Genomic DNA, 18410 nt, shown 5'->3' on the forward strand with positions numbered 1-18410 from the left:
TGTGCCACCGCCCAGCCCTCTTTCTTCTATAGGTTGCTTTGGGTCATGTTATCGAAGCCATGTAAGAGTAACAAATACGGAAGTTGGTACAGAGCGTGAGCTGTTACTGTGGAGAATCTGGCCATGTTATTCTTTGGAGGAATGTGGAAGACTTTAGAACCTTGGATTAGAAAAACAGTTGAATGCTGTAAGTAGAGTTTAGTTGTTGTTGTTGTTATTTTGGTTAGGACAGGGTTTCTCTGAGTAGCCCTGGCTGTCCTGGAAGTCCCTCTGTAAACCGGGCTAGCCTCAAAGAAAGAGAACCTCCTGCCTCTGCCTCCTGAGTGCTGAGATTAAATGCATGTGCTCCCACCCCCAGCTCTAAACATAATTTACAGGACCATTCTAGTAGGAGCCCGAAAGATTGTAGTGCAGAGAGCAATGTGGACTGTGGAGGCCTGGGACAAGAAGTCTTGGACAGGATCAATCGTTAGTGCTGCACTAGAGGCTGTTAAAGAACCTCCCATATTCTAATGATTTACCTGAGGCTAAATTGAAAAGTAATGGACTCATTTCTTTGGTGGAGGAAGTTTCAAGACAGCATAACATTCGATCTGTAGCATGGCTGTTATTAGTAATGCATGTGCAGGTTTAAAATGAAAAAGAGCAAGTTGGGCAGAAATAAATACAAAAATGTGCAGTTTAGAGGGGGAAAAAGAACACTTGGAAACTTAATGGTACAGCCCTGAGAGGCCATTACAGGACACTATGAAAGTGAGTCCCGGGTTTCAGTGAAGAGCCCAAGATGCCAGAGTATTAGGGGCGCCAGAGCCAGGGGATATCTGCCAAAGAGATACAGGGATTGAGCCATCCGGGGATTGAACCAGCCCAAAGAGAGATGTACTTTGCAGGCTGCAAGGCTGGTGAGGCACAAACATCTAAGCCCTTTGACGCAGGAAGTCACAGGATTTGGTGTTTGCTCTGCTGGGTCCTGGTCTTCTTTTGGTCCAGAGTTTCCTCACTATGCTCCCAATGTTCTCTTTTGAAATGGTAATGTATACTCCAGCTTATGGTATATTGCAAGTACATAGTTTGCTTTTTAATTTTACAGAGGTTTATAGTGAAGAGATTGCCTCAAAAGAGACTTTGGACTTTGGAACTGTTGAAAAGACCTTGGGGACTTTTAAACCTGGACTGAATGCATTTTGAATTATAAAATAGCCGTGAGCTTATGGAGGCCTGGAAGGTAGTGGTTTGAATGAGAATGGCCCCGGCCCCCCCCCCTCTGTCCCGTCAGCTCAGATATCTGAACACTTGATCCCAGGTTGGTGGCGATCTTTGAGGAGGTTTAGGATGTGTGCCCTTGCTGAAGAACATCATCATATGTCAGTTTGCTCTCTCTGCTTGTGTTTGAAGATGTGAGCTCTCAGCTCCTGCCACGTCTGCCTCTAGCTGCTATACCTCTTCCCCGCCAGGGTGAACGGTTAGCACTCTGCAACTCTGCCAAAAAAATAAGCTCTTTTCTTTTTATTTTGGCCATGGTGCTTTGTTTTGTTTTTATGGTAACAAAAAAGTAGTAGAACTATCTAATAAAATCTTCAGTGCCAGGCATGAAAAACCTCCCTTCACGCTTTTCATCAGGGGAATCCAAGAGATTCCCAAAACAATATACGCTATGGCCATTGTCCTTGGTTCCCTCCCATAAGGTAAGATACTATTGCTGAAGACACCCCATACTTCAGACAGAGGAACTGACCTGGAACTGACCTAAAAGCACGGGACCAGAAGGTGTTATACAAGTTGCCAAGGGAGAAAAGCAATCAATAGTTCTATCAAGCTGTAACACAAATCTTAACAGGTCTTATTAATAAAAAAAAAAACAAACAAACCCAGAGTCAGGTATTGGAGTGAACGCTGAAAGATCAGAGAGACAGAACCAGCCACGGCTAACCTCACCTCGCCAATTCCTCAGCTGATCTCGTTTCCTCAGACTGGAAGCCTCTGTGTCCTCATCCAAATGGATCTCAAAAGCCTAAAAGCTTAACAGACGCTAGTTCCTGGTCTTCATGCCTTAAATACCTTTCTGCTTTCTGCCATCACTTCCTGGGATTAAAGGCATGTATCACCATGCCTGGCTGTTTCCAGTGTGGCTCTGAACTCACAGAGATCTGGGTGGATTTCTGCCTCCAGAATGCTAGGATTAAAGATGTGTGTGTCACCATTTTCTGGCCTCTATGTCTATCTAGTGGCTGTTCTGTTCTCTGACCCCAGATAGTTTATTAAGGTGCACAATATATTGGGGGACACAATATCACCACACCAAGCTCTAAAGCCTAGACATCACAGCAATAACCAGCATAGCAAGATATCCTCCACAGTGCAATTGTGGCACCGGTATCTCAGGGATAAACAGCAGCTGTCTAATTGCACTCAAGGCCCACTCAGTTGGAAGGAATCTGTGCCTGGTACTGTAAACCTAGCCAACTACCCCTGGCTGATGAGATCACAGACCCTAGAGGAAACCTACTCCTGCCACTTTCCTGAGTCAGCTTTTTGTTTTTTTAAGATTTATTTATTCATTATGTATACAGTGTTTCTGCCTGCATGTATATCAGCACACCAGAAAAGAACACCAGATTTCATTATAGATGGTTGTGAGCCACCATGTGCTTGCCAGGAATTGAACTCAGGACCTCTGGAAGAGCAGCAAGTGCTCTTAATCTCTGAGTCATCTCTCCAGCCAGTTTTAATTTCTAACTATATTCTAAATACTTACTCATTTTAAAATTTTTATGTGTTTTAATTAAAATAGAATTATGCCAGGGTCCTTGCAAGTGTCAAAGTTGGCAAGGAAGTGATCCGTGCAAGGTGAAGAGTGAAACGCAGGTCAGCACCACTTTAGCAGGTGCTGGGTCAAAGACTCCCAGCGACTGGCCTCACAGTTTATTTTCCTTACACATTTAAGCACGGTGAAACTTTGGGGAAAGTCTCCATCCACAGGACAATTATCACAACAAGCTTCAGGGATGGTTACATTGAAACTTCCTTGCAAAGTACATCTCTATAGCAAAGCCCCTGTGACCTTGACAATAAGAATGAGTTCTATGCCGGGCAGTGGCGGCGCACGCCTTTAATCCCAGCACTCGGGAGGCAGAGCCAGGTGGATCTCTGTGAGCTCCAGGCCAGCCTGGTCTACAGAGTGAGTTCCAGGACAGCCAGGCCTACACAGAGAAACTCTATCTCAACCACCAACCCCTGGCCCCCGTCAAAATGAGTTTTGTTGACTGATAAACAGTGCGCAGGGTAAGGGTCTAGGGAGGGAGGATTTGTAATAAGCATAGGAATAGATTTTATTGGTGCAAAGTATGTGGGACCTTTTTCATAAGGATGGGTTCTATTCACTGAGAGACAAAACTGAAGATAAGGGCCTAAACAATGTTCAGTATTTGGGGGGATTCAGGAAGGCTGGCTCCACAGAATAGTGAAAGATCACTAGGTTGTTAGACAACATCCACCCCAGCCTTCCAGGTGACCTGGCATCAACCATTTTCTTCTCTGGTAGGAGACAGGCCTGTGTGTCTAACAGTTCTGGTTCCTCTAAGGCTTTCTCTAAGCTGTACCTCCTAAGAATTACATTACCTTCCCCTTCCTTTTCCTCTTTCCAGTCCCTCCCTAGCTACCCTCACTCTAGCCCCTCCCATGTCCTCCTCTACTCTCAAGTTGATAGCCTTTTTCTTTATTGTTGTTAAATACATATGTGTGTTATGTGTATGCACAAATATATGTATATACAGCCTGCTGAGTCTATTTTTATTGTTGGTGTATATACGGTTTCAAGGCTGACTACTCTGCATTGGACAATGAGTAAAAGTGCTCATCCCTGGGAGAGGCTACTCATTCTTACAACCACAGATAAATGTAGCTCCCACCCCTAGTCAAAGAAGCTCCTTTTTGCAGCAGATGGAGACCACTACAAATCCTATCTTAGTCAGTGTTCTATTGCTGTGAAGAGACACCATGAGCAAGGCAATTCTTATGAGAGAAAGCATTTAATTGGGGCTAGCTTACTGTTTCTGGGGTTTACTCTATTATCATCATGGTGAGGAGCATGGTGGCATGCAGGCAGACATGGTGCTGGAGAAGTGGCTGAGAGTTCTACACGTGGATCCAAAGGCAGCAGGAAGATAGAGATATGGGACCTGGTTTGGGCTTTCGAAATCTCAAAGCCTACCCCTAGTGACACACTTCCTCCGATAAGCCCACACCTCCTGATCCTTCTCAAGTAGTGTCACTCCTTGATAACTAAGTATTCAAATATGCAAGCCTCTGGGGCCGTTCTTCTTCAAACCACCACAGATATCCAACCCCAACTGATCCATCTGCAATGCAACTCCTGCACCTAAGGCTCAGGGAACACTGGAGAAGACAGAGTAGAAATATTGTAAGAGCCAGAGGATTAGCACATCTTCTGCTTTTAAATAGTGCCTTTTTTTGTTTTTTGTTTTTTGTTTTGTTTTTGTTTTTCAAGACAGGGTTTCTCTGTATAGCCTTGGCTGTCCTGGAACTCACTCTGTAGACCAGGCTGTCCTCAAACTCACAGAGATCCGCCTGCCTCTGCCTCCTGAGTGCTGGGATTAAAGGCATGCACCACCACCACCTGGCTTAAGTAGTGTCTTCTATACATGGCAAGAAAGCTGCACCCACAAAAACCTCAACCATATAGTTAAGCTTAAGCTTAGCCTGTAGAATGATCCACCAGATGACATGCCACTGTGGGTGGGGGAAATTGCAAAAGGCCTCACCCCTAGATGAAGGGCCATAAGCAATCAATGGCTTTTGAGAGAAGGAGAATCATTCTTCTTCAGTCTTAATAGGCTATCTAATCCCAAGTGGTCAAGACAAAAGACACACACATGTGAGCAACATTGGAATCAGCAGATTATATTTATATATACATATGTGTATGTATGTATGCATGTGTGTATGTAAATGTATAACAATAATAATTAAAGAAAAGGTCATGAAAAGAGAGGGAGGTGGGGGACATAGGAAGAGTGGGAAGAGGAGACAGGGAGGGGTGGAAATGACGTAAAATACAGTACTCATGTATAAAATTCTCAAAAAAACATTTAGGCATGGAAGATATCAGTAATCCATTAAAAAAAGAAATTCTCCCAATTTTTAAAATACATGGAAATTTCATATAAATCTAAAGTCTCTGTAGTGATTTGAAAGAAAATGGCCCCCCAAAAGAATGGCACTATTAGGAGGTGTGGCCTTGTTGGAGGAAGTGTATCACTGTGGGGGCGGGCTTTGAGGTCTCCTATGCTCAAGATGCCACCTAGTGTCACAGACCACTTCCTGTTGCCTAAAAGATATAGGACTCTCAGCCACCTCTCTAGCACCATGTCTGCCTGCACACTGCCATGTCCTACCATGATGATAATGGACTGAACCTCTGAACTGTAAGCCACCCCAATTAAATGTTTTCCTTTATAAGAGTTGCTGTGGTCATGGTGTCTCTTCACAGCAATAGAAACCCTAACTAAGACAGATGTTCATACCAGGAATTGGTCATGATCTGGACAGTCTCCAAATCACAAAAGCTACAGAATAGTTCAAAAAGGTATTACCAGGGCTAAAGTATTATAAACTTTTAAATAAGGATAAATTTCACTGTTTATATCAACTGGAAAAAAAACTATTTCTTACATTATTGAGGCAACAAATATAAATTAGGAGACAAACCATGAACAAGCAGGCAAGCCATAGTGGCCTGTGTCTACAGGGACATTAAAGGATAATCATGTCATTGACCTTGCATTTAATTACCTGATCAGCACACCCATAGAACAGAGAGACAGTAGTGGCACCTAAGATGAGTGCAAGCCAGGGGATGTCTCCAGAGACACAGCTTCGGAAGATGTGGAAAGCATCTTGACGAGGCATGTAGCACTGTGGCCTGGCAGTCCAGTTTCCCTGTTGGGTCACATTTGGGATGGCTTGGAAGTACTTATTCAATAGCCCCTGATATCCTCCTACTTCCTGAATGGCTTTAAAAAACAAACAAAAACCATGATATTTATCAATTCCTTGAAGGGTAAACAACACAGCTAAAGAATGAAGACTGGAAATAAGACCCAGTGTGACCTGCTGGCTCTCACTATAAAATGCAACACAGTCATACACAATCAGTACCTCATGTGTGCAAGAAAAGACTAGCTCTTCTCGGGAGAAGAAATGCAGTGCGCATTGAGTTGGGTGCCTGGAACCCCACCTCCATTATCTGGTTTCAGAACCCTTCTTTCCAAAGTGTGTGTGCTTTATGTAGAAGGAGTCAAATGATCCCCTTTCCAGTCTTCTGGGGGACCCTGGCTTACTGACATTCCTTGTCTGCTGATCAACAACCAGAAGTGAGGAATATACATGAGCCCCCTCCTGAACTGTACAGAATATGTTCTAGAAAGCATTGGAAGTACTATTCCCTTCCACTGGGCTCCTCTAAGTGCAATGTCTTGGAGGTCTCTTGTCTACCTGGTCCATTCAAAGCCCTCAATCCAGCCATGCCTGAAAGTAATATGCTCCTAAAATTTTTATCCATAGAAGCTAAAAGTACTTATTTCATACCAATTTTTAACTAAAATTCTATCATAAATTATCTAAAGAATCTTGATTTTTTTAAAGTGAATTAATATTCTTCTTTAGATGCCAACAAAATGTTACACACTCTAATTAAACTTTCTTTCAGAACTTATGGTATTCTTCCCAGTATCCTAGGCAGTACAAAGTCTTAACATTAAAGTAGTATTTTATATCTACTAAAATATCTACTGTGTTTTAACTGTTTTATTTTATCTTCGTATGTAAAAAAACATTCTCCCTTGAAACAGACTCAGTTTTTATATGAATTAAGATCTATCTGTAAATAAGACTAGTCAATGAAAGAATATAAAATTAATGAAAGCTATATCATACTATGGCATTTACAAAAAGTAAACTCATGTCCAATAACAAAAGATAAAATACAAAAATTATAACACGAGAACATCTTTATGAACATTGGATAATTTAAAAACATTTATAACAGGGTATAAGAAGAAATAGAAAGAGATAAATTTGAACTCAAAGTTTGAAATTTACATTATAAAGTACATTAAAATTCCTTAGACCGAGGGCTGAGGAGACGGCTCAGTGGATAAGGGTGCTTCTTGAGCATGCGTGAGGACCTGGGTGCAGAGTCCCAGCACCCACGTAAGAAGCCAACTGTGTGCCTCTCTGCATTTTGACCGGTTGTAGCTTTCTGTGATGGTTTCCATCTGCCTCAAAAAGCAGCTTTGATGAGGGATAAGAGCTATCCTTATCTCTGGGTGGAAGGATAAGTATTTAGAATATAGTTAGAAATTATACTGCTTTGAGGCAGTGGCAGCAATAAGTTCTTCTCTAGGGTCCATGGCCTCCCCAGACACAGGTCGTGGGCTAGGTTTACAATACTGGCATGACTTCCCTCCCATTGGGTGGGCCATAAGTCCAATTAGGTCTCTGTTGGTTCCCCTCAAGATATTAGTGCCACTATTGCAGTTTTTGGGGTATCTTGCCGTTCTTGTCATTGCTGTGACCCATACACAGCTTGGCAGTGTCAGAACTCAGTCAAAAGGATGATGACTCATGGTGAACAATGCCTTGGGGAACTGTGAGAGGCTCCAGGAAGAAAGGCAGAGGGCCTTTTACCTCAGCAGCATTTTGTTTCCGGATTGCTCTTGGGCTGTGACAAACATTTACATTCAATTAATAGGACATGTTTATTCTTGTTGGATATCAGAACATAGCCATAGACCCCAATCTGGTCAGTGTACCCGGAATCTGGATCTGGCCTTCTGTCTTGCTTTCATGCTTCCCCAGATATAATCTACAGTACGTGCCAGACAATTGTGTGTAAACTGATCTGTTCTGAGAGAGTTCTGGAAAGGGCTGCCCTGTTAAATGTGCTTACTGACCTTTATTTACATGTTTTTCCGATCACGTTTGTCTGAACTCAAACAACCGTTCTTGGACCATTGCTTCTTTGTTCCATTTTTTTTTTTTTTTTTGGTTTTTCGAGACAGGGTTTCTCTGTGTAGCTTTGCGCCTCTCCTGGAACTCACTTGGTAGCCCAGGCTGGCCTCGAACTCACAGAGATCCGCCTGGCTCTGCCTCCCAAGTGCTGGGATTAAAGGCGTGCACCACCACTGCCCGGCTCTTTGTTCCATTCTTGTATAGAAGCACACTGAAACTTCAGTTAGGTTGTCCACAACATTAGACTGTAGTCCGCCCTGGTCTCTCAGGTCCTCAGGTCCCAAGTCTGGCAGATGAGATCTGCATACATTGGCTGAAAAGTCAACAAGTAGGAATTTTGATTACTTTTGTCCCTTGGCAGCTTGTATGGCTCCTTCTAGTATGTAGGGTGGTTAGCTCCAACTGATACATGTGGGGGTCCCTGCAGGTGTCACATAGGAAGCTCGAAGAGAAAGGTGGAAACCCTGGTGCAGATATGGATCAGACTTGGGGAGTCTAATAACAAGCGGTTTATTCCCAATGTATTTAAGCCCAATATAGTTTGGGAAAATGTTTACTGGTGCAATACAATCTCCAGTGCACAAGAAAGTAGAATTATAGCCGGGCAGTGGTGGCACACACCTTTGATCCCAGCACTCAGGAGACAGAGCCAGGCGGATCTCTGGGAGTTCGAGGCCAGCCTGGTGTACAGAGCTAGTTCCAGGACAGGCTCCAAAACTACACAGAGAAACTCTTTCTCGGAAAAAAACAAAAGAAAAAAAAAAAGAATTACACTGAAACCCAACTCAGGTACATGTCATTTTCTCCAAGAAGACAGGTTCTAGAGATAGGCTGCCTGAACTAGCTTAAGGGCCGAAGGCTATGGCCTGCTCTCGGACGTCATTTGGGCTATTAGCCACCTATGGGAGCTTCAGGGAGCCTCTGGCTAGAAGGGCCATTTAGATTACTAGCCGCCTGCAGTCCTGCTTGTAGGAGCTTGATATGGCCTGGCCCAGCAGATAACATAGACCACCAGACTGTTCATTGATCCCAGTTCTCAGCTTTCTGGATGGAAGAACAGGTTTTTCGTCTTTCCCAATGGAGAGACAGTCCTATGTGCTTAATATCCCTGGTTTCTCTGAAGATCTGTGGGTGCAAGGACATTCATCTATGCTCCCTAAACCTATGGCTCCAGGAACATCTCAGAAGAAGGGGAAGAAAGATTGAAAGAGCCCAAAGACCCAAATGTCTTCTGTGACGTAGTGTCTTCTATATATGCAAGGAAGCTGCACCCACCCATGAAATCTCAACAGTATGGCCACCTAAACAAGGCCTGCACAATGGCAACACAGTTGGCATGCCCATGAGGATGTGGGACATAAGACAAATTTACTTCCTAACCCTGCTCCAGCCAGTACTCGATGTTCTAAGACTTTAAGAAGTTTGTTCATCTAATAGGCTAAAAGATAATCTCATTTCTCAATTTTGTCTGATTTTTCAGTTTCAAAGGTCAAAGTCCCACCTCTAGATGAAGGGCTACAGGCAATTATTGGATGCTGAGAGGGGAGAACCAGTCTGCTCCCAGCACAAGCTCCCCATAGGCTATCCAATCCTAGTCAGTCAGCCTTAAACACATATGCATCTGACAACACTCAAACGTCTTAACATCTACATGTGCATAGATGTAAGAATGAAAATCAAAGAATAAGAGGGCATGAACTTGAGAAGGAATGGCAGGGGACCCCGTGGGAATTGGAGGGAGAGAAAGAAGAAAGAAATGATGAAATACAGTACTCATACATGTAATTCTCCAAAAGCAAAAGAATAAATAAAAGTTGCAAGAGCCAGGTGTGGCCATGTGACCCCAACACCATACGGTGTGTAGATGAGAGGATTTCTGTGGCTTGCTGTCTAGACAGCCTAGGGTCGGGGGAGTTAGAGTTGGGAATCCTACCTCAAGGAAAAAGAGCCAAAAGTGCGAGAGCAAAACAACAACCATTCCCCCTCCAGCCTCTCCTCACACCCATGCACATGCGCACATGCACACATACCACCCAGAGACTTGAAAGAACACATTCCCTTCATTCCTATAGCACTCCTGTACATCAGTGGACAAAAGAAAGCTCTGAAAAGAAATAGAACAAACCAGTAATTCACTAAAAAGAAAGAAAGAAACTAAATTAACTGAAAAGTGCTCAATCTTACCATATCTAGAAACTAAAAAGTAAAACAACACTGAGAAATGAGACACTTTTTTAGCCTATCAAATGAGCAAAACCCTCAACATCGTTCACTGGCTGGAGCAGGATTAAGAAATCCAGTCACACACAGCACTGAGATTGTAAGTTAGTACGGACACTTGGACTATCTATCTTATCTAAGCTGTGGTCATTTCAAGAACGTAAGGCTGAACTAGCATTCTAAACTAAACCAGTGCCATTCACAATGTTAATATGAAAAACAGAGAAGACTAATACAATTGTTGTTGTTGGTTGTTTATTGGCTCTTCTGCCCCCGCCCCCCCCCCCAGCTCCCAAATAAATCACACATGGAAGCTTATTCTTAATTATGAATGCCTGGCCTTGGCTTGGCTTTTCTCTTGACAGCTTTCCTTAACTTAAATTATTCCGTGTACCTTTTGATGAGGTTTCTTTTTTTTCCCCCGAGACAGGATTTCTCTGTGTCGCCCTGGATGTCCTAGAACTGGCCTTGAACTCACAGAGATCTGCCTGCCTCTGCCTCCTGAGTGCTAGGATTAAAGGTGTGCGCCACCACCACCCGGTTTATCCCTTCTACCTTTTGCCTCTGGGCTTTTCTGTTTTCTTCTGTGAATTTACTCTTACTCCGTGGCTTGCTGTGTATCTGGGTGGCTGTGTAGCTGGGCGGCTGGGCGGCTGGGTGGCTGGGTGGCTGGGTGGCCGGGCAGCTGGCTCCTGGAGTCCTCCTCCTTCTCTGGCTACTTCCTTCTTCACTCCTCCATCTTTTTTATTCTTCCTTTCTCCAGATTTCTCCTTCTGTATTTTCTCTCAGCCTGCCAGTCCTGCCTACTTCTCTCTCCTGCCTTGCTATTGGCCGTTCAGTTCTTTATTTGACCAGTCAGGTGTTTTAGACAGGCACAGTAACACAGCTTCACAGAGTTCAACAAATGCAACATAAACAAAAGTAACACACCTTAAAACAATATTCTACAACAAATCATCTCTGTAGGTATGGGAAAAAAAACTCGTTACAACTCAAAGGTCACTTACAATAAACAGCATGAGCAAAGTAGGAGCAAAAAAGCCTGCAAAAGGCTGTGAATCTATAAACAACTTACAGCTAATATTAAATAGTGAAATGTTCAATGTCTTCTCTCTGAGGCTGGAGGTAAGACAAGATGCCTGTCCTCTTCTGTCTACTGCACCCTACAGGCCAGCTATTATCTCCACTTCTTATTTAGTAAGTATTTAAGTCTTCAGGCTGCACTTTCTCTACAGGACACTTTGTGTGAGGGCCAGAACTTTTGGATGGGGTGTGTGTGATTTATTGGTGAAACAATCATTGAGATCTACGTTACAGCATGGACTGCTGCGCGGTGGCCATTTGAGTATGTAGCATCACACTTCTAGGAATGGATCTTCTGCTGACCTTGACAGGCAGAGTCCAGTGGGCAAATGGAAGGGGTTTCCAATTGGAGAACGAGAACAGCACATGGGTTGGGGAGGAGCACTCTGGACCACAGCCCTGGAGTCTTTCACCACTTGACTCCTCTTGCTCCTGCAGTGAGGTGGCCTTCAGAACTTTCCACATGACCTCTGACCGTTATCAGTCACTTCCTCTGTAAGATGAAGCAGCTGATGGCCCCATGTCACCCTAGACTCAAAGATGCCACCGCTGTGGCCCACTTACTCACCATAAGCCACCAACAAGGCTGAGCCCAAAAGCATAATACCAGCTTGTAAGGTCTCAACATAAGCCACAGTTGCCAGGCCACCTGAAGAGGAAGAAGAAAAGAAATGGAAACCACATCTACTTCTGCTTACAGCAACCTCTCTGTATGCCCCAGCCCCACAGTCACCTACTCTGTATGCCCTTCCCCCACCTGACCTCCTTTCTGACTTCTCATCCATTTCCATCTGCTTTATCTAACACATCCTGTTTTCTGTACCGTTCCTCATGGACTTTTATAGGATTCTTTTTTTTCAGTTTTGCCAATTTTGTTGAATCAATAAAACTCTAAATAATAACAATGAAATCAATTCTGAAGTTATAAACATGATACTGTTTAAGAAAACACATTGTTCTATACCTATAAATACTTTTAAGATGTCATAAAAGTGTAGTTATGGATTGCTAACATGTTAATACATGTCCATTTATTTCAGGTGTGTTTGTTCCTTCTTTATATGTTCACATGATATTAGCCATCCTCAGACAACAAGAAAAGACACATCAAAGCAGTGGAGTGTTTTGACTTTCTATGTCCCAATTTTTCTCTACTCTCCATGCTTTTTCTGACCATTTTCTTAATCAAATGCGTACACCCTTCATCCCGGAAACTCAGTTTGGAAGCAACCATTAGTATTGTCCCTGGTAGCTACCAGCTGGACAGACTTTCCCTAAGTCCCTGCCCAGTTTTAACAACCAAAATTGTCTCCAAGCATCACCAAACATTCACAGGAAGAAAAGTCCAATTTAGACTCCTCACCACTGGGAACAACTTATTGCCTACTTTCTGTCCCTCTGATTCTCTCTGCTTGACCTCTGGTCACACTCTAAGCTGAAGAGAGTGAGTGATGAGAGCTCCTACCCTCAGCAGAGGCTGAATACATGAGAACTGCCTTTCTAAAAGATCCTATCTGAAGGTTTGGCCAGGGGGCCTCCTCAGGGACCTACCTCATTTTCCCTCATCCACTTTGTGTACGCCCACTCTGTTACCTGGTAACCCACAGCAGCACGCCCCATTGTTCCATAAACATGATTGCTGCTGACTTATCAATCACTCTTCAAAGAGATTTTTCCAACCCAATATGATCCCTAGTTGTACCTCTGCCTTCCATCATACTTCCTGAGATCTACAGACTTTGGGAAAATTCAGTAGCTCCTGGGACTCTATTGCATGTTTGAGTCAGTATGTATAAACTCATGTGTGGTTAGAGCTACCTCACCTGTGATGGTATAAAGGCCAGTAATGGTCACCACAAGCAGCACTGTCTGGTAAATATCTGTGTTCCAAACCATTTTCAAGTACATGGCACCAAAGCTGATCTCCATCTGAAATGGGCATAAGGTTAGTAGCTGAACCTTCCTTTCCAGAAGAATCAACAACCACCCCAGAGAGAAATGGGTCTTGGAGGCCACACGAAAGAGGTGGCCTTTGGGCAGCACCCCACCACCAATGGGCCCTGAGAGAGATCTGCCCGAATTTTGTGCCCTCTGAGTTCAACCAAAGTTAGCACCTTCCAGGGTATGGATTAACTAACCCAAGCTGTCCAGCTAACACAACCTAGCCTACTCCGCTCCAGAGCCTCGGAGTGGGGATTATACTCAGAGTGGTTGTGGCATGTGGTTCTGCAGCTAGGAAAAGACTATGGGCTTTTTTTTTTTTTTCCTGTAAGCATTTGTTCCGGAAAACACCCTTTGCATTATCTTTCCAATTACTGGAGACTTTCAGTTCTATGTACTTTTAGATTACTACCAAATTCACTTGGACCCATATATTTAACAAGCTCTGGAATTGGCAAACTTTCTGCATAAGACTACATGATAAATATTATAGGTTTTGAGGGCTGTACGCCACACTACCTCTAGCTTTTACAATCCTTTAAATTAAGTATGAAAATCAGTCTCAGCTCAAGGGCTGTACAAAGCGGCCATTCATTGGCCTGGCCAACTGACTAGATCTGTCAAGCCCTGGCTGAGCTGACACTAACCTTGAAGCACCTGTCCATCATTTACCTGGCTGACCTTCTGCTTTATTATTCTGCTCCCCAAGTCAGGGATAAAATGGGCAGAGATTCATCCAACCATTTATTCCCCCAAACAGTTACTGCGGCCCTACAATGCTGTGGGCACTGCACTATTCAGAAGACATTAAGACTGCAAAACCCAGCTTCTGCCATCACTGAGCTTCTGTTGAATAAAGACATGGGCACTTTCATGCCTTGTGGTAAATGCCCTTCATCTGGTTAGTGAAAAACATCTGCGCAGTGCCACATGTACAAAACACGTTCTAGGCTCAGGGGGAGTGTAGTAAACACCCCAAAAAAGACTCACGGTATCGGGTCACTTGACTGGAAGTAGAGAAGACACAAATTAAGCAAGTACACCAATAAATTGATTTCACATGGTGGTACTCACTATAAGAAAATAACAGAGGCACGTAGTAGAGACAACTGGGCCTTGGAATGCATCGGCCCAGTTTTGCTTAGATGACACTCCCTCCCCCTCTTTCCTTGGAGGAGGAAGGTCACCTCTTTGGAGAGGCATTCCAAGGACATGCCTGGTCAGTCTCTACTCCACGTGCAAGAACTCACTGAGATCCTGCTGAAGATGTAGAGGATAAAGAAGCAGACTGAGAAGAACTGGATCCGGAGGCTGCCAAACCTCTTCCTCAAATATTCTGGCAGCGTTACCACCTGCATAAGCAACAGAGCAAGTCACCGTCAGAGAGCGAGTGGTAAGAGGCAGGTCACCAGATGACCCTTCCTCCCGTGTTTATGTCGCAGAGATGGAGACAGCCCAGATGATGGAGACAGCCCAGGAATATGAGATGTGGGTCACTGCCTTCGGCACCAGTCAAGATGGGGACGATAAGGAAGGAGACACAGGACAGCTATCTTCTGGCAGCTTAGATTTCAGGCTCTGCCCGATCTTAGGAATGCAGAAAGAAACTCAGTTCATTGAAAGTGAGCAATAATGATGAGTTACTCATTATGGGACAAAGGGGAGCGCTTTGTCAAACATGGCTGGCAGGAGACAGAACCTGACGCTGCAGTCAGTTCTCAGCCACCTCTGTGTGACCACTCCAGTCACATGGCAGTGTCTCAAGGCATCCTGTTTTCTACAGCATCTTGGGCAGTGTGCGTCACGAGCACAGGGACCCGAGCCCTCGGCGCTCACAAAGCTCTTTGACCCTAACAGCCCCTGGCTCAAAGGAAGTGAATCACTAAGAGGCTATTGCCTCACATTGTCCTGGCTAATGTATACGCTCTGGTCTACCTATATATGTCTATCATGAGTTCCAACTCAGGCTCCACCTACTTCACAGACAGCTCCTCACAGGGACCAGAGGTCCTTGTCTAAGTACCCATAGCTTTTATTCTCTTAGCCTTTACTTGGCTCTAAGTCATGCTCTGCCATATGTCAATCATTCTCCCAGCAAAGTTCTAAACTTTCCAAGCTATCTCTTTTTTGGGAGGGAGAGGGGGGGAGTTGAGACAGGGTTTCTCTGTGTAGTTTTGGTGCCTGTCCTAGACCTCACTCTGTAGACCAGGCTGGCCTCGAACTCACAGAGATCCACCTGGCTCTTCCTCCTGAGTGCTGGGATAAAAAGCATGTGTCACCGCTATTTCTAAGTTGATTGTTTGGGCTCTTCCATAACAAATGAGGATGGTTTGAGGCAGTGGTTCTCAATTTTCCTAACACTGTGACCCTTTAACAAAGTTCCTCATGTTGTGGTGACCCCCATCCATAAAATTACTCTCGTTGCTACTTCATAACTGTAATTTTGCTACTGTTATGAATCACAATGTAAATCTCTGTGTTTTCCGATGGTCTTCCGAGACCCCTGTGAAAGGGTCATTCACCTGGGGTCACGACTCACAGGTTGAGAAACACTGGTTTAAGTGCCTTAAACAACAGGTTAACTATTTGCTCTCAGTTGTAGAGGCTACACAAGGTTTCAGCAGGTCTGCCTTATTCCCAGGGCTGTGAGGGAAGCATTTGTCCAGGTCATGCTTGTAGACTTGTCCAAGATACACTGTCTGGAGCTAATGCAGCATTCTAGTACTCTATAGGATATGTCACAGCATGCACTTTCTACTTGCCTCTTAGCTATCCCAGTGTTTGCTGTAGATATTTTCTTTAGTTTTCTGATGTTTTGACATCTTTAAAAGAAATCTTTCTAGGGACTGGAGAGAAGGCTCGGTGGTTGAGAGCACTTGTTGCTCTTACAGAGGACTCAGGTTCAGTTCCCAACACTAACATGGTGGCTCACACCATCTGGAACTCAAGTTCCAGGGGATCCAATGCCTTCTTCTGGCCTCTTTGGACACAGACACACATGTGGTATACGTACGTACATATAGGCAAAACACTCAAACACATAAAACAAAACAAAAATGTGAATAAAAATTTGTTTTTCAATCTTTCTGGTTGGGAAGAGACCACCCTCCTCAAGACTAGGCAATTCCCAGATGGGTGGTGGTGGCACACGCCTTTAATCCCAGCACTCGGGAGGCAGAGGCAGGCGGATCTCTGTGAGTTCGAGGCCAGCCTGGGCTACAGAGTGAGATCCAGGACAGACTCCAAAACTACACAGAGAAACCTTGTCTCGAAAAACCAAAAAAAAAAAAAAAAGGAAAAAAAAGAAAGAAAAGAAATGGGAATGGGAATGGGCTAGAAGGGGCAGTGTGAAGTAGTCCATAGAAAAATGAAAATACACTTTTTGAAAGACTCTTAAAACTCCTTAATAGAAAGGTTAGAACTAATGTTTCAGAACACCCCCCCACCCCACCCCCCCACCCCCCGCGCCCCAAATAATGCAAATAATCATGGGAAAGGATTTTATCCTTAATAACAACAAATGCTAGCTTAAAACCAAGCACAACTTCAGACTCCTTCTTCTGTTCTCTCATGAGCTGGTCAGCGGGGTTCAGCCGCATGAGGAGAAATAGGAGAGGCCCAAGAAAACAAGGTGTGCTATATATCCCCCCAGGTCCCAGAGAGAGGAGGGGCCCAGAGACCATCTGCCACACAGAACCACGTGGAGAAGACATCAGCATCATTAGGAGGCAGAAGATGGGCATGAGGTCAGGCCTCTGTTGGGGTTCCATGGGGAAGGCAAGGCAGAGCAGAATCAACAGCTTTGGATTGTCTGGTTTGACTAATTCCATCAGGCTTGTGTTGCTGGTTGTCTGGTACCTGGTCTTGAGATGATACAGCAGAGGAGGATTATTGTCTCCGGGGTGCATAGGCTGGGTGGAGGAGGCCAGGCTCTGGACTGGTTAACCTACTGTCAATGCTAATGCTCTAACCTGGGCCTTCTGTTACCTGTGGGAATTGCCTAGTCTTTTTTTTGTTTGTTTGTTTTTGTTTTTGTTTTTGTTTTTGTTTTTTGGTTTTTCGAGACAAGGTTTCTCTCTGTAGTTTTGGTGCCTGTCCTGGAACTCACTCTGTAGCCCAGGCTGGCCTCGAACTCACAGAGATCCATCTGCCTCTGCCTCCCGAGTGCTGGGACTAAAGGCGTGTGCCACCACCGCCCGGCCCATTTCTTTGTGTCAGCTGCCAATACCTAGAAGCACTTGCTACCTGGGATCCATGTGGTCAGTTTGGCTGGAATCAGGTAGGCCATCTCCACTGTCCTTCTTGTCCTCTGTCATAATCTTTCCACTCTCCTCCTGTAGGAGACTGCTTGCTCCCCATTACCTCTTGGTGACATTCTTGGTGACTCCCCTAAACCTTTTTCTCACCCCCCCTGGGCACAGCACACACATGGTGCACATAGATACATGCAGCCAAAATACCCATACATATAATTTTAAAAAAAGAAAAGAAAATGAATACACAAGATACCCAAGCCTATGGGACACAATGAAGGAGTTTCTAAAGGCAAGTTCATAATATAAGTATCTACATATAAAAAATAAAAATATAAATATAAATTGAAGAGACCTCATATTACAAACTTAATAGCACACTTGAAAGCTCTAGATCAAAAAGAGTAACCCCAAAAGAGTAGACAGAAAGAAATAATCAAACTCAGGGCTTAAATCAATAAAATGGATTTTTTTTAATGCAAAGAATCAAGGAAGTGATGAGTTAGTTCTCTGAGAAAAATCAATTAGATTGACAAGCCCTTAGCCAAATTAACTAAAAAATGGAAACAGAAGATCCAAATTAATAAATCTAAATTAATAAAATTACAGACATCACAACAGGGGGACATCACAACAGACACTGAGGGAATCCAGAGAAACATGAGGACATACTTTAAAAATCTGAACTCCACCTAACTGGAAAACCTAAAAGAAATGTAAACATATCTTGATATATATGACTTACCAAAGTTAAATTAGATGTAAGCAACTTAAACAGACCCAAAACCCCTAGTGAAATGGTAGCAATAATTAAAAGTCTCCCCACCAAAAAACCCCAGGCCCAGATGGATTCAGTACAGAATTCTACCCGATCTTTAAAGA

At 43.9% G+C, this 18410-nt stretch overlaps 1 protein-coding gene across 2 annotated transcripts in view; it reads right to left on the reverse strand.

Annotated features, from left to right (window-relative positions):
* LOC131926092 (sodium/glucose cotransporter 1-like) overlaps positions 1–18410 on the reverse strand; it is a 54083-nt gene that overhangs the window by 26457 nt on the left and 9216 nt on the right. For both annotated transcript variants that reach the window (XM_059281394.1, XM_059281393.1), the window contains exons 5-8: positions 14526–14627; positions 13158–13263; positions 11903–11983; positions 5812–6032 (exon numbers count right to left, since the gene is read on the reverse strand). In XM_059281394.1, coding sequence (XP_059137377.1) covers positions 5812–6032; positions 11903–11983; positions 13158–13263; positions 14526–14627 — 510 coding nt within the window. The remainder of the gene's footprint in view (positions 1–5811; positions 6033–11902; positions 11984–13157; positions 13264–14525; positions 14628–18410) is intronic.

The sequence above is a fragment of the Peromyscus eremicus genome, chromosome 16_21, assembly GCF_949786415.1.
Source record: "Peromyscus eremicus chromosome 16_21, PerEre_H2_v1, whole genome shotgun sequence".
Classification (NCBI taxonomy): Eukaryota; Metazoa; Chordata; class Mammalia; order Rodentia; family Cricetidae; genus Peromyscus; species Peromyscus eremicus.